The 23,155-nt window shown below is 33.1% G+C and overlaps 1 protein-coding gene across 12 annotated transcripts in view; it reads left to right on the top strand.

Annotated features, from left to right (window-relative positions):
* CEP290 (centrosomal protein 290) overlaps positions 1 to 23,155 on the top strand; it is a 93,409-nt gene that overhangs the window by 19,796 nt on the left and 50,458 nt on the right. For 6 of the 12 annotated variants that reach the window (XR_010122651.1, XR_010122650.1, XM_054442055.2 and 3 more), the window contains 15 exons: positions 1,770 to 1,939; positions 2,658 to 2,820; positions 4,190 to 4,290; positions 4,363 to 4,450; positions 5,807 to 5,919; positions 6,112 to 6,876; positions 7,072 to 7,164; positions 7,460 to 7,544; positions 8,082 to 8,224; positions 10,801 to 10,965; positions 11,308 to 11,457; positions 13,516 to 13,631; positions 15,560 to 15,662; positions 15,753 to 15,983; positions 19,658 to 19,831. Coding sequence is in view for 10 of the 12 variants with exons in the window: in XM_054442055.2 (XP_054298030.1) it covers positions 1,770 to 1,939; positions 2,658 to 2,820; positions 4,190 to 4,290; positions 4,363 to 4,450; positions 5,807 to 5,919; positions 6,112 to 6,876; positions 7,072 to 7,164; positions 7,460 to 7,544; positions 8,082 to 8,224; positions 10,801 to 10,965; positions 11,308 to 11,457; positions 13,516 to 13,631; positions 15,560 to 15,662; positions 15,753 to 15,983; positions 19,658 to 19,831 (2,660 nt within the window). In the remaining 2 variants the exon portion in view is untranslated. The remainder of the gene's footprint in view (positions 1 to 1,769; positions 1,940 to 2,657; positions 2,821 to 4,189; positions 4,291 to 4,362; positions 4,451 to 5,806; positions 5,920 to 6,111; positions 6,877 to 7,071; positions 7,165 to 7,459; positions 7,545 to 8,081; positions 8,225 to 10,800; positions 10,966 to 11,307; positions 11,458 to 13,515; positions 13,632 to 15,559; positions 15,663 to 15,752; positions 15,984 to 19,657; positions 19,832 to 23,155) is intronic. The other 6 variants (XM_054442056.2, XM_063646539.1, XM_063646541.1 and 3 more) reach the window with 2 other exon arrangements.

Raw genomic sequence — 23,155 nt, 5'->3', positions numbered from 1 at the left:
GCTGAAGGTGAGGATAGGAGAAGATGTTTCATAAGTTTGAGGAGAAAGAAGAGAAGCGAAAGTATAAAATGGTCATCTGAAAGATTGAAGACGTGGAGAATGTGGTATGACTGTTGAGTAGCTTCAAGAGCCCACAATATATATACGTATTTCTATATATGTGTTTATTATATTTGTATCAGAACACTTTGAAAGTAGTTTAAACTGCTTTAAAAGGATGACTAATAGTATGGATTGTGCATATTCTAGTTACTAGGAGAAAAAGTGGCAATTGATCTCTGCTGTCAAATAAGGAAAAGGACTTATCTGATAACACTTTAGTCAGTCCATAGTTATATAATCCCTAAAGCTCACAGAAGGTGTGTGTACTAGACTGTACTCTATATCTTGAACTTAACTTGTAAAACGTAATGGCTGATGGTATTCTTCCTTCATAAGGTTAGGATTAGGTTTAGTTATCAGGAGCAGAGAGCTGAAGAATAATGGCAAAATCAAGATAGACATTTATTTCTCATCTATGTAATGGCCTAGAATTAAGCATTCCAGGGTGTTGCCTTCATCTGCCTCATCCAAAATGGATGGAATGCAGCTTTATCTCATGTCTGTGTCCCAAACAGCAAGATAGAGGAAGAGGGGCAAGAGTTAAAAGCATGTGCTGAAGGATAGGCAGGTAAATATAGTGTTTATTGTGTAGGGCCATGTGGAAGAATGATAGGAGAATAGATATGTGGACGAAAGGGAGAATAGATACTGGGGGACAGCTCAGCCTGTGTCATGTTCCACAGCTTAGCTGTTAGCTCCAGACAGCTGGGCTCATTTCTTAAAAACTTTTGTGATCTCAAACGTACTAGTCTTATGCCTAAGTCCAATATTAAATATATAACCTATATATTAGTAAATGCTTATAATGAATGAGTGTGAGAATGATCTGTGTCAATAAATTTGGAATGATAGCAATATTATGTTTTGGTCTTTTAACAATTTAGTAAGATATTACAAGTAGGCATTTAGGAAGTTTTTAGCTTAGTTTGGATTAAATTTAGCTGCAAGTGACAGAAAAATCAAGCATAATACAATAATTTAAACAAGATAGAAATTTATTTCTCTATAATATAGACAAAGTTGAAGCAACTAGGGCAGGATTTGTGTGACAGATGCACAAATATCCCCTATCAGGGACCCTATATCTTGTTGCTATGCCTATCTCAACATGTGGTTTCTAACTCATGTGAAGTTGCCACCCTCATATCCATGTGGATTTCAGCTAGTAGGAAGGAGGAAAGAGAAGAGAAAGATTACTCCTTTATTTTAAAAACTTTTTTTTTGAAATTCACATATGACCTTTGCATTTATATTCCATTACTGACATGACCACACATAGCTGCTTGTGTGTAAGTGGAAATTTAGTTCTTTATTTCAAATGACCACGTGTCGAGCTAAAAATCCATAGTTTTAGTACAGTGGACAAAAGGGAGGTTAAATATTAGGAACAGCTAGCAGTCTGTGTCACAATGATCATTCTTTGTAAAGCAGTGTTTTGCAGCATTTTAAAATCCATACCCCTTCAGCTAAGATTTTACTGAACTTCAGTTTTTTAGTTAATTGTATTAGTAAAACCAAAACAAAACTTTCATCTTGCAAATATAAAATGACAACTTTAAAGGATTTTTTTTTAATGGCATACCACTTTTCTTGCCACCATGTTGGGATCACTGATTTGAAGGAATAAGTAGTCAATTCAATTCATGATTTTTGTTTTTACTCTGTAGGTGCTTCAACCCTTTCTCAACAGACTCATATGAAAATTCAGTCAATGTTAGACATTTTAAAAGAGAAAACTAAAGAGGCTGAGAGAACAGCTGAACTGGCTGAGGCTGATGCTAGGGAAAAGGATAAAGAATTAGTTGAGGCTCTGAAGAGGTTAAAAGATTATGAATCGGTATGTATTTTTATCTTGTCATTCAAGGAGCTTAGAATTATTCTTGCCATTCACAGACTATTCTGTGCTATTTACTGCATACCATTTAAAAGACATTCCATAAGTATCTTTTGATAAAGGTTATCCTCATTAATTTATACTAAACTATTGAAACCTTTGAGCATTTACTTTTTGCCAGAATTGTTTTCAAACCTTTGATCACAGTGATTTGTCCAAATAATAAGTTTTGGTGAAGCAGCAGGATTACTTTTTTTTATTATCTGTGTTCATTGGGCCACCATGTAGATGTGACACCACTGGCCAATTTGACAGAATTTATGACAGGAACATACTGTGTCAATACAACCTACTCTCCACTTTTTATATTTTTTCATTGGTTGCAACTAATTCAAGCAACTAATGACTTACTTATTCTACTGGTATTGTTGATTTGCTTTTACTAATTCTTTTAGTATTTTGGTAAGTGTTTTATATGTAATGCATATTCAGAGTCACTTTGCCTTTAGGATATTATACTGGAAAGTTTTAACTGTTGCATATTACATCATTATTATTACTGGATTTGGTTTATAAAAGCACAATAAAAAACCAGTGTAATGATATAAATTATAGGCATATGTACATTTTCCTTTAGACTTAGTAAAAAAAAAATCATGAACTTGATAAATTTATTCAAGTAAACCATGTTATATTTTAAATTAAATTGTATATTTTTCAGGGAGTATATGGTTTAGAAGATGCTGTCGTTGAAATAAAGAATTGTAAAAACCAAATTAAAATAAGAGATCGAGAGATTGAAATATTGACAAAGGAAATCAATAAGCTTGAATTGAAGATCAATGATTTCCTTGATGAAAATGAGGCACTTAGAGAGCGTGTGGGTAAGCCATCTTTTAAGTTACATAGTTTGCGCAACCTGATTTACAAGTCTTTTTTTTAAATTTAAATTGTGTTTATTATTATTTATTAAGTTGTTTATGCTTTTTTCAAATACTTTTATAAAACATTTAATACAAATAAAAGTGGAGCTAACCTGATTGAAGTGGAATCAGATTTTATGGGGTTGGAGTGGTGGGTGGGCAGGGCTGGAACATTGCTTTATTCGATCTAGCATCTCCTCAGTAATAGCTGCTTGTTTAAAAAAATGAAAGTTTATTAATACCACATATCAGAGGTTAACCTTTTTTTTTCCCAACAAAAGTAGGGTCTGTATTACCCATGTTTGTTTGCAAAACGCTCTTGTAACAGATGAGATGTTTAAACCTCTTGCTCTGTGTTGTGATTCTCCTGCCTCTGCCTCCTGAGTAGCTGGGATTACAGGTGTGCACCACCACGCCCGGCTAATTTTTGTATTTTTAGTAGAGATGGAATTTCACCATGTTGGCTAGGCTGGTCTCCAACTCCTGACCTTAAGTGATCCACCCGCCTAGGCCTCCCAAAGTGCTGGGATTATAGGCATGAGCCACCACGCCTGGCCTGTTAAAATCTTTTAAAGATTTTTAAGTACTTGATTTTTATAATTCAGACTGCTTACGTTTTACTTTGTTCGAGTATTTTAAGGAGTAATTAGTAATATAGCTTGAGAGTTTATATATTTATTTTAATAAATAGCTTATTAGTTAATATTACTAATTTGAGTGTTATGATAGTGCAGACTAAGTTGCTGCCTTAAAATGAAAATAAATATCTAAATATCGATTTCATTAATTCTAAATTTCATTTAATGCTTTCTTAGTTAAAAATGATCATTTGTAAAAACTATTATCTAGAGAAAAGACAAATAGACAAATAAGTATTTTATACAGATATGTATGTGTGAAAAGTATCTAACTTGGATCCATAGTTGTGCTAGGACCCCAAGTTAGGCTTCTGATCAACTTGGACTATCAGATCACAGCCTTCTGATCAACTTGGACTATCAGATGACAGCCAAGAATCTGGAAGTTCCTAAAGATGACTTCTGGCCCATCTAGGTAGCAGTCATAGACATCATATTTTCTGTGCTTAAAAAGCTCCAAATCTTGGTTTATAATTTCCTTTAGGTTTTTGTTAGGATTTCCATTAATAATTGTGATAAAATTTTAACTTGGGTTACAGTTTAAATCTCTGGAAAATTCTTTCACAGAAAGTTACCTCATTCTTCAGTGATATTGGCTAAGTGAATTATAACCAGTTGCTTGATGGTATATGACATTTTTGCAGTTTATTTGAATGTTTTTAAGTTTTTAATTATATTGCTTTCTATTGTAGGCCTTGAACCAAAGACAATGATTGATTTAACTGAATTTAGAAATAGCAAACGCTTAAAACAGCAGCAGTACAGAGCTGAAAACCAGATTCTTTTGAAAGAGGCAAGTGTGGTAGTCAGTTCATTATTTTCTTGGCTGAACTATAGAGAAATACTAATAATTTATACTTTGCAGATTGAAAGTCTAGAGGAAGAACGACTTGATCTGAAAAAAAAAATTCGTCAAATGGCTCAAGAAAGAGGAAAAAGAAGTGCAACTTCAGGTATACTCAGTTATTCTAAACCTTTAAAAAGAATTATTGGTAAGTGAGTTGTCTGGATATGAAATTATTTGTGTCTTAGCTGTTTTTGCTGTTCTATTGTGGGTCTGCTACAAATTTAATAAATGACAATAATAACCTGAAGGAGATAAAGTGAGTGTCAGTGGGTTCAGTCCTGAATCTGAAATAGGCAAAAACAAAACAAAACAAAATAACAAAAACCAAGCAAACAAAAAATAAAAAACAAATCTTAGAATTATGGAATTTTTTGAAAAGTTTTATGGTATAGTATTTTAATTTCTAGACAGCACCAATATGTTATTATTAATAATAATAAAACTTACTAGTTTTTATGTTAATATATGTTACTCAACATTTTCCCTTTCCTTAAGGACTATGCATTGAAAAGCTTTTCTTATAAATTATTATTATTATTATTATTATTATTATTATTGTTAATATTTGAGATGGAGTCTGTCTTGTTCTGTTGCCCAGGCTGGAGTGCACTGGTGCGATCTTGCTCATTGCAACCTCCGCCTGCCGGGTTCTAGTGATTCTTGTGCTTCAGCCTCCTGAGTAGTTGAGACTACAGGCGTGAGCTACCAAGCCTGGCTTATTTTTGTATTTTTAGTAGAGACAGGGTTTCACCATGTTGTCCCAGGCTGGTCTTGAACTCCTGACCTCAAGTGATCCATCCACTTTGGCTCCCCAAAGTGCTGGAATTATAGGCGTGAGCCACCATGCCTGGCCTTAAATTATTCTTTACTAAGTGAAAGTAATGTTTTATTGAATATAAATTAGCATCTTTTTTGGGTTTATTTTACTTGAGCTAAAGAGAACAGTTGGTTAAGTTTTATAATAGCCACTGCAGTGCTTTTTTGTAAGAAGACCACACAGAAGGACTGTCTTTTTCACTTGCCCCAAATCCCCAAGCACGTACATGAGTAATAGCAGAGTGGTTCTTTTTAGCATTATGATTTCTATAATACATCCAAAACTTTCTGAAGAAATGAAACTTCATAATTTATTAGTACAATAATCAGTTTACTCATTACTCATCATTTGTATTTACTTTATATGTCTTTTAACTGGTGCTTATTAAGTAGCACTTTAATATAGAATAGGCAAAGAATTGTAGAGAAGATGAAATTCAAAAATTAGGTTCTCACATTATTAATAGTTCATTAAAAGTGAGCTAGATGAGAAGGTTGTATTGGCTATGTAGAATTTTGGAGGGATTTTGGAAACAATTATTCTACCTTTGCATTAAAACTTGATTGTAGGTTCTAAGAATTAAAGTGTTGAAATAGTAGGAGGGTTATTTTAATGTTTTTAGTTTGTTAATTCTCTTATGTATAGGATTAACCACTGAGGACCTGAACCTAACTGAAAACATTTCTCAAGGAGATAGAATAAGTGAAAGAAAATTGGATTTATTGAGCCTCAAAAATATGAGTGAAGCACAATCAAAGGTAATAGTAAAGTATTGCAAAGAGAGTAAAGGAAAATATTTTTATTGTGTTTTCATTTCTTCCCCCTTTATCTCATTCTTGAACATCTAATCTTATTATTGTTGTTAAATAAGTAGAGGGAAATATTTGCTTATTTAAATAACCTGTTGATTCAAAGATTGATTAATGAGACACTATTTACTCTGAATACAGATTAGGAGTTCAGATAAAGCAGAGCTGCTGCATAGGAGATCATCATTCAATACCCCACAGTCAGATCAGAACGACACAGAAGAGAATATGACCATAGGATCATTATCAAGAATGTTATCTGAAATTCACCATAGTGTAGAAAGTGGAATGCATCCTTTTGTCCCTTTAACTAGACTTTCTTCATCCATGCAAGTTAAAGAGAATTCAACTCCAGAAACTATTACAATAAGAGAGATTTTTAAAGCACCATGTCTGCAGTCTTCAAGAAGTCTAGAATCGTTAGTCAGCACCTTTAGTAGGGAACGCCATGAAGAAATAAATGACATATGCCTTTTTTCTGATGACTGTATGAAGAAGGTGTCAAGAAGCCATCAAGCACTAGAGAAGACAAGTTTTGTACAAAAAAGCAGTTCATTTTTTCACGGCTTATCAACAGCTTCAGACGTAATGCAGAAGTTATCACTTAGGCAAAAATCTGCAATATTTTGTCAACAAATTCATGAAAATAGAGCTGACATGGATAAATCACAAGTAGCAACATTAGAAGAACAGGTTCATTCCCAAATAAAGTATGCTGATATCAATTTGAAAGAAGATATAATAAAAAGTGAAGTACCCTTACAGACAGAGATATTGAAAAATAAGCTTGAGGTTAATCTTCCAGACCCTGTGTCTATTACTGCACAATCAAAATTATCTCAGATAAATCCTCTTGAAAATCTTATAGAACAGTTACGGAGAGAACTAGTATTTCTTAGATCTCAGGTGAGCTTTTCTCCAAATTATATTTCTGTGGTTGCTCTTTTATGATGTCTCTAACAAAGTTCTGTAACAATTATAGTTAGAATATTTTTGTTTGCACTGTAACACCAGTTATACACATTGTACTTTTTAAAATCTAAAATGCAGTACATTGATATGAACTCATTGACTTGTCTAATTTATTAAATTTTTCTTTAGAATGAAATCATAGCACAGGAATTATTGATCAAAGAAGCACAGAGTAGAAATGCAGAAGTAGAGCTTGAACATCGCAGAAGCCAGGCAGAACAGGTAGTGTAAAGGCAGAACATTAAAAGAGATGATTGTGGTACTAAAGAAAAAAACCGTTATATCTTTTTGCCTTTTACCATGGACGTTGGGAGAGGGAGAAAGTGGGATTAAGATCACCATCTGCTTTACTGTTTAGATTTTAGTTTATTTTTATGATTGCTGCTATGTCTTCATAGCTCATTTTTTTTGTTTTGTTTTGTTATACTTAATTGATCAAACTTTTCTTAACTTGAAAATTATAGACTTGTGATATTTTGTTGAAAAAAATCAATTTTATTCTCTGTGCTTTTTTCAGAATGAATTTCTTTCAAGAGAACTAATTGAAAAAGAAAGAGATTTAGAAAGAAGTAGGACAGTGATAGCCAAATTTCAGAATAAATGTAAGTTACAATTATGTTTTACTTTTCTCTTCTTATTTTTCCTATACTTAAAATCATGGGCCTAAAAGGATGTTAACACATTCTCTGTTTTCTAATCTGTTTTACTCCTAATTACCTCTGTACTGTATATACTTCAGTCTGTCACTCATCCAGTTGGTTTGCCTTGCTGTTTTCATTGTCAGAGAATGTTACTAATATGAATTTTTTTGTGAGAATATATAACTCCTTTTTCTTGTGTGTTCTTTAATCAAAATGAAGTTAGAACACCAAATTTAAAATACTTTAATATAAAGCATAGTTTAAGTTAAGGCAGAAGTATGCCTTATATACATGTGTATATGCACGTGATATAAATAGGTATGTCATTTAACTCAACTATTCACGTTGGATTTATAGTTGAATGTTTTTGTATGTTTATTTACATTTGCATTTTTCCAATGATGTCTTTGGTATATGTGAAATATTTGGCATCTGTATAGAATAGTGTAAATTGTGAAAAAGATCTGATCATCCAATGAGAAAACTGTATAATTACAGTAAAAGAATTAGTTGAAGAAAATAAGCAACTTGAAGAAGGTATGAAAGAAATATTGCAAGCAATTAAGGAAATGCAGAAAGATCCTGATGTTAAAGGAGGAGAAACATCTTTAATTATCCCTAGCCTTGAAAGACTAGTTAATGTAAGTTATTTTTTTCATGTTAATGTTTTTCCCCTATCGCTTTAGAGAGATTTTCTGCCGTGTACAGATCTCCATAGTTTCTGATGAGATATTTTTAGTCATTTGAATCATTGTTTCCCTGTACGTAAAATGTAGTTTTTCTTGAGCTGCTTTCAATACTTTAATTCTACCAATTGGATAATTGTTATTAATCTGTCTTCAAGTTCACTGACGTTTTCCTCTTTATCTCTGTTCTTTTGGTTCAAGGGTCAGCTTGAGACCTTGAGGAGTTTTTTACACTGACTTTGGAGCTTGTTTTTGCTGGCTCGTTTCTTATTGGGATTTTCCTTTCACTTATCCCATGGCTTTGGGCTGTATCCTGTGGTTTTCTAGATGAGAAAGATGATAGATCGCTGCAATTGCACCCTGCCCTATGACTAAATCTTTAAAAATGGCAAAGTCAATCTTTGCTGGTCCCGTCTTCTGTATTTGAGGGGTTTTTTCCCAAAATCTGCTTGCTTTTGTTCATTTTCTAGAACCTCTAAGTAGTTTTTTTTTTAATTCATTTTTTATTTATGGGAGTGTAGATCTCTTAGGAACTTATGACATAAGAAGTATTATGAAATGGCTTTATTCTAAATGTTTAAAGACTTACTCATTGCTACAAGAAAGATTTAGCCATCACTAATATTCTATATATATTTACCATATAGGGACTTGAGAATTTCACAGGATTGAGTATCTTTATATAATATATGCATTTGAATAATATATGCATTTTAGATTGTTAATATTTAAGTATATGTCATTTATGTTATCTGAACATATTTAGCATACATTGTCATATTATTTCCCAAATTTGTGCTTGATTTCAAATAGGAAAAAAATTCTTATTATTTATTGAATTGCTTTTTTAAAAAAATCATGATTAATCAGTAGTTGGATACTTTTTAAAACAACACTATAATTGTTAGCAGAGAATGAGAGTGATACTGGTATGTTAAAAACTTCCTGAGGCAAGAAAATAATTTGATTCCCATTATATCTTTCTCATTCTGACTTTCCTTCTCTGATTGGTGATTTTGTTTTGCCTCTGCCACTTTGAATGTCTAAAATGATTCTTTATGCTTTTTTTATGTGAACATCTTTTGTCTGTGATGATGCCCACTACTGATACTGTGTCCCAGATCAAACTTAATTTTCCAAGGGCAACTGTACTTAGTGACCAAATGAAAACACAGTGAATAGCCCAAGAAATCCTAACTTCTATTTATGTTGACAATCTCTGGGCCTTCCTGAAGCCACTGTTTGCATAGACTTCATTTACTTTTATCCTGGATTGTCATTGTTTTTTCAGATTCATAGGCCCTGTCTGAAATTCACAAATCACCTAGCAGTACTTCTCTAAGAAATCTTCAGAATCCGTGACAATTTAGACCAGATAATTCTGGATTATGCACTTCAGTTCACTTTTTGTTACTACAAGGTATTTTTCAGTGCCCCCAACAGCTATCTTAACTCATTCTCATTTTACCAAAGTCCATGTAGACAAGGTACTATTCCTCAATGAGACAACTAACTAGACCACCTTGTTGTCAGTCAGAGTACCTTCCTCTACCTACTTTTATCTTCCTTATATCCTCTTTGAGTTAGTATAAGTTATTACTCTGCATGACCTGCTCTAATCTCCTTCAGGGGAAGGCTTTTATAAATCTACTACCTAGAGTTAAACCCCAGATCACCTTCCTGAGTAAGAGATTGCATTTGGTTCTATTCATTTTACCTTATTTGGCTTCTACCTTCATTTTTTAAGACTTACTTTGCCTTTAACAGTTTTTTCCATACAGTTCATCTAAAGTCCAAATATATTTATTAGATGTGTGCATTGTGTGTATATACTTAGGTATGCCACTGTTGGAGATTTCGGGCCAGTGATGCCACTCTGATAGTATTTTAATATTTGACATATTATTTTTGCTTACTCATTATTCTTAGATAATACCATGTTATGATACCTTGCCTTTATTTTTATTTATGCTTCAACTGTGTGGAGAGGAAGCACTGAAAAATTCACTTAACTGAATGTTGTATTGATCAATGGTTCAATATTGTATTGTATTCCATTCCTTTGCGCATGCTTTGAATGCAGGTGCTATATAATTTCAGAGAAAAATACCTCATTTTGGCTGTACAAAAACCCTGCGTAGGGAGCAGAGCTAACATTGTTTTCCCCTTTTTAGAGACAAGAAAACTAAGATATAGAGAATTTAAGTCACTTGCCCAGCTATTAAGTGACTGATTAAAATTTGAAACCTGGTCATCTTATTCCTGTCTGGTTGTTTTTCTAGTCTACCAGTCTGTTAAGATTAGCTAGATGTTTTTAAATTGTTTTAATGAAGTAATTACTGTGCTTGGTAATGTAAATGAAAGTTTTATAGATTCATAAATAAGAATTTGAATTGGCGTACTTTATTATCATGCTTGGCAATGAAAACAGGAAAATGCTTAAATGTCCATTTTATTTAAAGACAGACTGTTTTTTACTATGATTTTACTGTTTTTCTCCACATTTCTAATATATAATATAAATTTGCTAGGCTATAGAATCAAAGAATGCAGAAGGAATCTTTGATGCCAGTCTGCATTTGAAAGCCCAAGTTGATCAGCTTACCGGAAGAAATGAAGAATTAAGGCAGGAGCTCAGGGAATCTCGGAAAGAGGCTATAAATTATTCACAGCAGTTGGCAAAAGCTAATTTAAAGGTGAGAATTGTATTAAATAAAAGAAAATGCTAAACATAAGAATGTAGATTTAATAGGAAACTTTTAATTTTTTTAAAAGAATGCTTTATAAGAGAATGCCCCTTGAATTAATTCTTTCAATATTAAGAAACTGGATTTCTCTTATAAAATTATAAGTGGAAAATAAGTGCCTTATAAGATTAAAAAGAATACAAAAATTCTAAATCTCATACCTAGGCATTTCTAAGCAGAAACTAAAGTATGGTTGAGGTAAACTTCCTGGCAGGGCATTCACATATCTGTCAATTTGTCTTTCTTTGGGTGTAAGAGTTGTGATTCTCATTGCTGGATTTTTTTTTCCAGATAGACCATCTTGAAAAAGAAACTAGTCTTTTACGACAATCAGAAGGATCAAATGTTGTTTTTAAAGGAATTGACTTACCTGATGGGATAGCACCATCTAGTGCCAGTATCATTAATTCTCAGAATGAATATTTAATACATTTGTTACAGGTATTGAAAATTTTGTTACAGGTATTGAAAATTTTACATGTGAATAACAAAAATCATTGGTAGTATGTTTCTTTATGTTTTTATTTTTATTTTACTTTATTTTAATTTCTCCATCACCAAAGCATGCAGATAGTACTTTTCTCAATATTTAGTCTTCATGTATTCCTTTGAGTTCTCAAAATAGTAACAGTGAAATATATTTTGTATGGATTTTGATGTTAGATGGAATATTATAAATAAAAGCAATTTATACCATTCATTCCATTCATCTGCATGAGCAGCATTTTCATACATCTTGTTCGCACACCTGTCATTCATGTGAAATATATGGTTCACAAGCAGAACAACAAGCAGCTACTATAAAGCAGTGTTATGTAAATGAGCACTTTTATTTATTGCTGGGTGGAAAACAAAAGAATAAAGTCTGTCAAGGCTTTTTAGTGTCATGATAGAATTGTTCCCCTTTTTGCGTTCACAAGTAAAAACTACTTTTTTTTTGAGACAGAGCCTCACTCTGTCACCCAGGCTGGAGTGCAGTTGCACTATCTTGGCTCACTGCAACTTCCACCTCGTGAGTTTAAGTGATTCTCATGCCTCAGCCTCCTGAGTAGCTGGGACTACAGGCATGCATCCCTGGCTAATTTTTGTATTTTTTTTAGTAGAGATGGTGTGTCGTCATATTGGCCAGGCTGGTCTCAAACTCCTGGTCTCAAGTGATTCACCTGCCTTGGCCTCCCAAAGTGCTAGGGTTACAGACGTGAGCCACTGCACCCGGCCACAAGCAAAAACTTCTAAACCAAATTATTCTTCATCTTTGTCTTCCCTTTACCCAATAAAGTGTTAGTTAATCTACCACCAAAGAGGAAAGGGTACTCTACTATACTACTTGCCCTGGGTTTCTCAGTTTTGCTGTTTCTCAGTTTTGCTGTCTATATAATGGTCGTTATGAATGTCCTAATGACAGATCCTTTTCATTATTTTATTTGAAATTTTACTATCTATAACATCACATACATTATAAATATAATTACAAATATATGTTCAGAATCAATGAAAATATGTTTTTGATTATACGGGCCACTATTTCTCTCTGCTAGGTGATCCATTTGTGAGTATACTTGAGTTATAATTATTAAGTACTCATTTTTATTTTGGAAATTACAGTAATTCATCTTTTTCTCAATATTGGGATTTTTATTTTTATTTTATGTTATCTAAGGACAGCCTTAACTACTTATTAGAATATTGCTTTATATGTTATATTATTATTTTTAAATGTATAATTTTAATATTATTATTTCTCTTATTTACCTGAGGTATAGGGACACTATCAGCAAATATTGGTAGTATGGCATTGTCGTATTTTTTGAGATAAAATTCATGTTTTTTCATCTTTATATAAGAAATATATCAGAAGTTCGTAGTAGATTAGAGAGTACCAACTGGGAGTCTGAAAACCTGTCCAAAGTGGCAAAACAGGTACTTAGACTCTCAATCCTAAGGCTGTATAGAGCTATAAGTGTGGCAAGACCTTTGGAGTCAGACAGACCTGACCTCAAATGTTGGATCCACGTATATGGAAAGCACCTGACAACAAGCCTAGCATATGTAGTTGGTAAAAATGATTGCCAAGTGTAGTGTTAATGAGCTTTTGGATATTGAGTAAGTTATTTAAATTTCAATTTCATCTTTAACATGAAATAATTGGAAAGGATAATTTGAGTGAGGGTATGAAATTATGTGTTCATAAGAGAGGGTATGTGGCCAAGTGAGAGGGTATGTGGCCAAGTGACTAGAAGTGAGTTTGTAACTATTCTATCTAATGAAACTTTGTAATCTGGTAATTTGTGTGCTAAAAATAACTTTACCTGTTGTATAGTACTCTTTTTTTATGCCTTAAACTAAAATGTTCAAAATATCAAGGAAAAATGATCTGTGTTGCTTACAGATTTGGTGACTTCTAACTTTTCTATAATGTTGTCAGAATATGAATTTATACTTTCAAATTCAGCATTTATTCTATTTTTTTTGTATTCTTATTTCTAAACCACTTTTCAGGAGCTAGAAAATAAAGAAAAAAAGTTAAAGAATTTAGAAGATTCTCTTGAAGATTATAACAGAAAATTTGCTGTAATTCGTCATCAACAAAGTTTGTTGTATAAAGAATACCTAAGGTATAGGTTTTAGCAAAACTATAAATATAATTGCAGTATATTCTTGTTAATTGTGAAAGTAACATAAGAATAATTTATGTTTTGTTCTTCCCTTCTTCTTCTTCCTTTGCAATTGTATTTTTTTTTAACTCTGGTAACTACTGTTAAGAACTTGTTTATGGAGACAGTGTAGCTTAATGATTACATTAAACCTGGGATTATCCTGCCTGGGTTTGAGTCATTTAACATTTACTTTTTGTAAGAGCTTCAGCAAGTCAGCTTTCCTATCTATGTCTCAGTTTCCTTATCTGTAAGTTAATTTGTAAGTAATACCCTTTTCATAGGATTATTGTAAAACATAAGTGAACTCTTAGATGAAAATGCTCGGACTAGTGTGTGGCACATATGAACAGTTTGTAAATGTTAGCCGTTGTTAGCATCATTCCTCATCATCGCCATCATCATTGTTCATATATGTTTATAGGGAACTAACATATTTCTCCTTATTTCTGTCATCTCATCTAAATCAATAGAATGATTTCCTTAATAGGAATTAGAATACCTAATCAAAGGTGATTTAAACACTAAGAATAATTATTATCTGACCTAACCAGAAACACAAAGCTGGTTGTAGGGCAGGTCATATTTGAAGGTTGTTGTTATCGCCTATGATGGTTGTAAAATAGCTGCATGAATTCAAGAAAGATGATGTGCCCGTTGAAGAAGAGGAGCATTTTTTTCTACATGGCTTTTATTTTTAAATAAACATTTTTTTCTGGTGATACCTGGCAGACATTGACTCTGATCTCATTTGCTAGAATTGGATCACATGTCCAAGTCTGAACCATTCAGTTGTAAAGAGAATGATACCACTATACTGGGTTTATGCCAAGAACATTACAGATGTTTGTGGAATACTCATGTGTAGACAACAGTGTCTTACACAACTTCAAAAAAATAATTTATATATAAATATGTTTTAAATTACTTTTTAAATTCACAAGAATTTATGGTATACAACATGGTGTTCTATATATGTATATAATATGGTATACAACATGGTGTTCTATATATGTATATACTGTGGAATGGCTAAATCAAGCTACTTAACATATGTATTACCTCACATACTTTTTTTTTTTTTTTCCTTGAGACAGAGTCTTGCTCTGTCACCCAGGCTGGAGTGCAATGGCGCTATCTTGGCTCACTGCAACCTCTGCCTCCTGGGTCCAAGTTATTTTCTTGCCTCAGCCTCCCAAGTAGCTGAGATTACAGGCATGTGCCACCACACCTGGCTAATTTTTGTATTTTTGGTAAAGACGGAGTTTTGCCATATTGTCCACACTAGTCTCAAAACTCCTAGCCTCAAGCAATCTGCCCACCTTGGCCTCACAAAGTGCTGGGATTACAGCATACTTCTTATTTTTTTTTGTAGTAAGAACACTTAAAATTTACTCTCTTAGCAATTTTAAAGTATATAATATACTGTTACTAACTTTAGTCACTATTTTAATTAGACTTAAAAGAAGATGTGTTTGTATTCAAATTATTTTGTAAGCATTTAACACCCAAATTTGAGAGTGGGGTCAGAATGTTGGAATTTGATTCCTAGAATTAGTATAGGGTATTATTTTCCTACTTTTTTCTGTGTTCAATAAAATGTTTATAAGATTCAGCTTCAATTATGTTATAACCCATTTAGTGGTGAATCAGGGAAGAATGAAAATAATTTGATAACTTTGTTGCCTTGCATTTATTTAAAAAAATTTTAATTCTAGGCTAAACCCTTTTTAAATGAAATTTTAGCTTCTTGTGTTTTCAGATACTGAATAGCTATACCTCTTGTGTTGAGAAAACTTTAAATTTGCATAATCTGAAGTTATCTTTTCTTATAGTTAAACATTTTATTAGGTTTACAGTATTGTCTTTTTGTTTTGTTTTGTTTTTAGTGAAAAGGAGACCTGGAAAACAGAATCTAAAACAATAAAAGAGGAAAAGAGAAAACTTGAGGATCAAGTCCAACAAGATGCTATAAAAGTAAAAGAATATAATGTAAGTAAAACATTTTTAACATTAGTATGCAATATTGTACAAACTAGGATAGCTAGATTCAACAAGTAATATGGATGTGTCTTTGTGCAGAATTTGCTCAGTGCTCTTCAGATGGATTCGGATGAAATGAAAAAAATATTTGCAGAAAATAGTAGGAAAATTACTGTTTTGCAAGTGAATGAAAAATCACTTATAAGGCAATATACAACCTTGGTAGAATTGGAGCGACAACTTAGAAAAGAAAATGAGAAACAAAAGAATGAATTGTTGTCAATGGAGGCTGAAGTTTGTGAAAAAATTGGGTGTTTGCAAAGATTTAAGGTACATCTGATTCTTATTTTGCTTTTTCTGACTATGAAAAATTTCAAATATGCAGAAGATAGGATGGTATCAATAATGCTCATCACCTGAATTAATAGTTAACATTTATTAACATTTTGTCATAATTGCTTCTTCTGATTTTTGTGGGAATGTTTGAATTGCAGACATTCCTCCCCTAAATATTTAATGTACCCTTTTGAAAAAGCCTTTTTTCTTTAACTAACCATAGTAACTTTATTATACCTAACAAAATGACAGTAATTTTCTAATATTGCCTAATACCCTGATTATAGTCACATTTTTTACATTTTTTGATCAAGGAATAAGCATTTGGGTGTTACATCTCATAAATCTTTTTAATATAGAATCCCCTTGGTTTTCTTTTTCTCCAAAAAATGTTTGAAGATGTATCTGACTTTTGTGTGTGTGTGTCATTTTACTTGTTCCTGTGTCCCTTGTATTACTAAAAGTTAGGTCGGAACCCTAAGTTACATTCAGGTTTAAACATTTTTGGCAAGAATACTTCATAAGTAATGCTCTATACTTTATATTGCATCACTTCAAGAGTATCTGGTTGTTCCATGTTTTGTAATTGATTACTCTGGTAAGGAAAAGACAAGCAGACCAGGTGTGGTGGCTCATGCCTATAATTCCAACATTTTGGAAGGTCCAGGCAGGAAAATTGCCTGAGCCCAGACCAGCCTAGGCAATATAGTGAGACTCCATCTCTACGAAAAATGTGTTTTTTTTGTTTTTTTTTTTTAATTAGCTGGGTGTAGTGGCACATGCTTGTAATCCCAGCTACCTGGGACATTGAGGTGGGAGGATCGCTTGAGCCCAGGAAGTTGGGGGCTGCAGTGAGCTGTGATCATGTGCCACTGATCTCCAGCCTGTGTGCCTGTATAACAGAGTGAGTCACTCTCTTAAAAGAAAACAAAAGAAGAAGAAAAAGAAAAGATAACGATATACCTCCATTATTAAGCAATTTAGTTAACTAGTGATATTTTGGTACCATATAAATAACAAATTATTTGTCAGTCCTAATGATTTTAGCATCCGGTGATGATTGTTGCCTAACCCAGTTATTAGGAGTTGCAAACATCATAATTTTCTAGTTATATTATGCACTTAACATTTATTAACAGACATGCTTTTGTAAAATAAATAGCATTTCCTCATTAGCCCAGGCTATTTGTTTATCTTGAAGTATAGCTCCTACTACAAAGGCAAGATAAATGCTTTTCTCTTTAATTACCAGTTTTCAGAATACACACTTGGTGTGCTCTGTGCTACCTGCTTTTTTTTCTCCCCTCCACTTTCTCTATTTTGAGTATCAGATTAGACTCACAGACTTTTAAATATTTCATGTGTTTTAGTTGGAGTCATATTCTTTTGTCTCAACTTTAGCCAAAGAGAGTCCTTCAAAGTTGACTCTTGTATTGTATTGATAAAAATTCATTAGTCTTTTGAACGAAGCCTCAAAGCTTGACTTGTTTTCTAGCATAAGATGTCTTAGACTTACCTACATACTTCATGCCCATACTTGGAATAAACCATTTCTTTAAAGAGCCCAGGTTCCTTTTAGTGGGGAAGGCATTTAGATACCAAAAACTGGCCACTGGACATCATTGCTCTCAGAGTATCATTGCTACTCGTCTCTCAGTAGACAAGTTAGAAAAATATGTATATATTTAAACTATGAGTTCATATTGTTATTTCCAGTTTAATTATAACATTATGGGGTAAGTAAATAGTATCGGATTTTTACTAAGCTTCTTTGATTTTGCACTTGTATTTTTTTTCTTACATAGAAAACCTTTATTATTAACATTAAAATATTTGTTTTATCCTACAATATACATACAATAATTTGAAAAATAATACTTGAATTGATATTAATAGTAACAACAACAGCAGTGCTGCCAAACATAGTTTAAAATTTTATTTCAGGTCTTATTTTCTTCAGAATATATCTTGCTGAGAATGTATAGGCAAAGTATTCTACACTTACTTGAAATAATTGTCTTCATGCAGTTATGTTATACATTTGATATATAGTTAGGCTCATTTGTTTTTCATTTTTTTATTTTAGGGATTTTCTTCCTTTTTACTGAATTTTAATATATACAATATTTATATATGCAAAATATTTAATCAGAGAAATCTTAATTCTAGTCTTACGCCTTTCATATTATTCTGCTCCACCCTCTGTAGGTAACTTACTATCTTTCTCATGTTTCCTTTTTGGAAACATAGACAAAGACAAGACAGATTACATGACATGTATACTCTTCTGCACCTAGTTTTATACCTTACCTTGTAGTTTATTTTTAAGCATGTAAATGTTCAATGTACATGACTAAATTTAGACAGGATCATAGGAACACAGAATTCAAAGTGAAATTAAAATGGGCTTGGGTTCTTTACTGTCCACTTTAAAGGTTGTAATGGGTGATGTCAGGCTAATAAACCTATTTTCAGCTTGATCTAAAGCTTAATACTGAGCATCAAGAAATTCTTTAATAAATATAAGTGATTTTTATTCAGACATGTAATAAGGAAATGTTCGTGTTTTTATTTTTATGTTAGATTTTTTTAGAATCTACTTTTCTTAGAGTTTTATAAATACAGTTAGTGTTTGAGATAGAAACAGAAAAGAATTACAGTTTTCTTCCTCTTCTGGCCTCTCATGAACTTGATTTTTTTCTCCCAACAATTGAAGAGCCAAGAAAAAGGGGGATTCTTACGAGATGGGAAATAGAATCTCATCTACCCCTGTTTCCCCCAGAACAGTGAAACTGAATCTTAAGGGTAAGATAGAATAGTGTGTACTTAACTTAGATGGAGAAGAAAGGCTGCCAAAATGAGATCTGAAGCGCTATTACAAATATTTCCATCGTTACTGTACTTCAGAATGAATTATAACCGTAAGTTTTTTTACTTCCTCATTCATAAATTTGATTATTCCTTATACCACTTCTCAGCTTTCATCACTCTTTATTGTACTTTTCTATGTAATGTTTGCCTATTATAGAGCAACTTAAGAGAACTGTAAGTTTGGACATTTCATTTTGGTGTTGATAATAGAATATCTTTGAATAGTTCTATAGTTGATGAGTAGACCCATGAACCAAGTAACTTAAAGTCCTTGATGTTATTTATTACAGAGAACTATAATAGAAGCTCTACCGCTAATGTTTCCATCATGTATGCAAAAAGTTTTCTTTTGTTATTAAAGCTAGTCCATTTAGCTTACAATAAGCATAAATAGCTAAGTTGTGAAAGTTACCTATGATAATGCTAATTTTCCCATTTATTAAAAGGCAAGTTGTTTTCTGATCTTAAGAAATTTAGAAAAGCCATCCAAAGATACATTCCGAGTGATATATTCCTTCTGTTTGATATGTTTTCTCAAATTAATTGAGTTTTATTTTACTATGACAGGAGTTATAAAAGTATTTTATTTTTATTATGATTAAGATTTTCAAAGTAACATATTTCTTATATGGAAGAAATTATGTTATTGCATATTTTTCTTACATGGGAAATCATATATTTTAAAAATGATTTTAAAATTTGTTTTACTTTAAGTTGTATTATCTTTCTCAAAAGTGGCTAGTGCTTGACCAGAAAAAAAGACACCAGCATAACTCAGTGTATCTTTATTTACATAGGAAATGGCCATTTTCAAGATTGCAGCTCTCCAAAAAGTTGTAGAAAATAGTGTTTCTTTGTCTGAACTAGAACTGGCTAATAAACAATACAATGAACTGACTGCTAAGTACAGGGACATCTTGCAAAAAGATAATATGCTTGTTCAAAGAACAAGTAACTTGGAACACCTGGAGGTAAGTTTGTGTGATTCTTGAACCTTGTGAAATTAGCCATTTTTCTTCAATATTTTTGTGTTTGGGGGGATTTGGCAGATTTTAATTAAAGTTTGCCTGCATTTATATAAGTTTAACAGAGATATAATTATCCATATTATTCATTCAGTTTAGTTATAAATATTTTGTTCCCAAATAACACACACACACAACATATTATCTATTTATAGTGGCTGAATGACTTCAGAATGATTATCTAGATCATTCTCCTTAGGTCACTTGCATGATTTAGCTGAATCAAACCTCTTTCAACCAGACATCCAAGAGAAAAAGGAGCATGAAACAGGTAGAATATTGTAATCAAAGGAGGGAAGCACCCATTAAGTGCCCATCCGTTTCTCTTACCGCTGTACCCAGAACAAACTATTCTCCCATGGTCCCTGGCTTTTGTTCCTTGGAATGGATGTAGCCAATAGTAACTGAAATATTAAGGGCTCTTCCTGGACCATGGATGCACTTTGTAAATTCTCATCATTTTTTATTGTAGAAATACAAAAAATTAGAGTAGAATATCATAAGTTACAATCTGTGAATATGGACCAGACCCTTTGTAGTTCTCTTACAGCTACTTGAACTCCATACCTTTTACTGAGGACAGAATGAGCTCCTGGTTTGTTCATCTTCCTCATCAGAAATAGAGGCTTACGGATTTTGGATTATTCTTATCTAAGATCCTCTCACAGGAGTAGAATAAGATCTAATTCTATTAGCTCAAAAGCTTTTGCTGGCTCATAGAGACACATTCAGTAAATTAAAACATTGTTCTGAGTAGCTTTCAGGATTCCTACTAAATTATGACTCATGTTTATCAATATTATTTAGAAGTAATCATAATCAGTTTGCTTTCTGCTGCTTTTGCCAAAGAGAGGTGATTATGTTACTTTTTATAGAAAATTATGCCTGTTTAGTGTGGTGATAATTTATTTTTTTCCATTCTCCATGTCCTTTCTCCTATCCTCTCCAGCATTAGAAAGTCCTAGGCAAGAGACATCTTGTAGATAATGTATCAATGAGTGATTTTTAACGTTATCATTTTCCCAAAGAATATTTTTCATCTTTCCTAAAGATTTTTTTTTTTTTTTTGAGATGGAGTTTCACTCTGTCACCCAGGCTGAGTGCAGTGGCACAATCTCAGCTTACGCTTACTGCATCCTCTGCCTCCCAGATTCAAGCAGTTCTTCTGCCTCAGCCTCCGAGTAGTTGGGATTACAGGTGAGCACCACCACACCAGCTAATTTTTTTTTTTTTTTTTTTTTTGAGACAGTCTTGCTCTGTCGCCCAGGCTGGAGTGCAGTGGTGCCATCTTGGCTTACTGCAAGCTCCATCTCCCGGGTTCACGCCATTCTCCTGCCTCAGCCTCCCGAGTAGCTGGTACCACAGGCGCCCGCCATCAGGCCCGGCTAATTTTTTGTATTTTTAGTAGAGATGGGGTTTCACCTTGTTATCCAGGATGGTCTCGATCTCCTGACCTCGTGATCCACCCGCTTCGGCCTCCTAAAGTGCTGGGATTACAGATGTGAGCCACCGCACCTGGCCCCAGTTATAATTGTGAATATCTCATACCTATCCCTATTGGCAGTGTCTTAGTTTTATTTTTTATTATCTTTATTGTGGCAGCCATTATTGCTGTCTCTATTTCCAGTCTTACATCCTCCTTACTGCCACAAGAATGATCATTCTAAACATGAATCCTACCCTGTGACTCCCATGTGACTCCCTGGCTTAAAAACTGTCAAAAGCTACCAGTCACCTGAAGGGTAAAAGTCAAGTCCCCTACTTACCTCATGTCATCTAGAGCAAGAGATGAACTAGCTGAGTTTTCTGAGCACAGTGTTCTTTCTTATGTATGTTCTTTTGTACATGCTCTTTTCTATATATAGGGAACCATTTCTCTCTTCCAGTTGTTTTGCTCAGTGAATTTCTATTCCTGTTTCAAAACTTGTTCAGGCATTACCTTTTTTTTCTTAAGCATCCTTTTTTTAATGGAACAAAGTCACTCCTGGCTACACTAGTTCTGCATCTTATACATAGGTTTTGTACACAGTACATATTTATATGACATCAAATTATATGTGTTTACATATCTGTCTTCCTTAATGGAATATAAGCCTTTTGATATAAGGAACTATTTAATTTGTTTCTGTGTGTTGAGTATCTCCTGTTTGGCACAGAGTTCAAGCTAATACATGAGAGTGATTAGTGGTGGAGAACCACAGTGCACATGGTGTCAAATATGGTGCTTAGGAAATCATTGTTGCTTTTTGAGAGGTAAAGATTCATGAGACTAGAGGTCATGAAAATCAGATTTCATATGTGAAGAATGGAATAGATAATAAGGAAATACAAAAACTGGATGGGTAATAAAACAAAAGAAAAACTGGAAATTCGATAGTAGAAGAAAAAAGAAATAGATGTAGATTGAGGTAGAATCAAGAAGAGGATTCTTTTTTTTTGTTGTTGTTGTTTTTTGAAACAGTCTCACTACATTGCCCAGGCTGGAGTGCAGTGGAGTGATCTTGGCTCACTGCAACCTCTGCCTCCCAGGTTCAAGCGATTCTTCTGCTTCAGTCTCCCAAGTAGCTGGAATTACAGGCGCCCACCAGCACAGCCGGCTAATTTAGTAGAGACAGGGTTTTGCCATGTTGGCCAGGCTGGTCTCAAACTTTGGATCTCAGGTAATCCGCCAGCCTCAACCTTCCAAAGTGCTGGGATTACAGGCATGAGCCACCGTGCCCAGCTTTTTTTTTTTTTTTTTTTTTTTTTTTTTTTAAAGGAGACCAATGAAGTTTGAGGGAGGAGGGAAAGAAAATTTAGAGTTAGTAGGGAGAGAGTGATGAAGATAAGAGATGAAAGTGGTAATAAGGGAAGTAGCAAAATATCAGGGTAGGTGGGAGAAAAAGAGATTTGTAACAAACAATAGGATTATCCTGTGAAAAAGGATGAAAGGAAGAAAAAAATGGATAGAAAGATATTTAAAACACCCTCAGCCTCCTGTTTTCCCTCCTGTGTATTCATAGTATATAAAACTATAATTATGTACTTTACTTAAAAATATATTATTATCACCTTATCCTGCTTATTTAATCATAGCATATCCTCTTTTTAGTCTCATTACCCTGTTTGTATTATTCTTCATAACACTTAATACCCGACATTGTATTATATATTGGCTTATTTTCCAGGTACTCCACTCAAATATAAGTTCTAGGATATAATTTATTTATCACTGAAATCCATTGCTTAGAGTACCTGGCATGTAGTAAATAGGCATTCTGTTTTTTCAAA

This window comes from Pongo pygmaeus, chromosome 10 (assembly GCF_028885625.2).
Source record: "Pongo pygmaeus isolate AG05252 chromosome 10, NHGRI_mPonPyg2-v2.0_pri, whole genome shotgun sequence".
NCBI classification, from domain to species: domain Eukaryota; kingdom Metazoa; phylum Chordata; class Mammalia; order Primates; family Hominidae; genus Pongo; species Pongo pygmaeus.
Note: the sequence above shows the minus strand (reverse complement) of the source record. Positions and strands in the feature narration are given on the sequence as shown.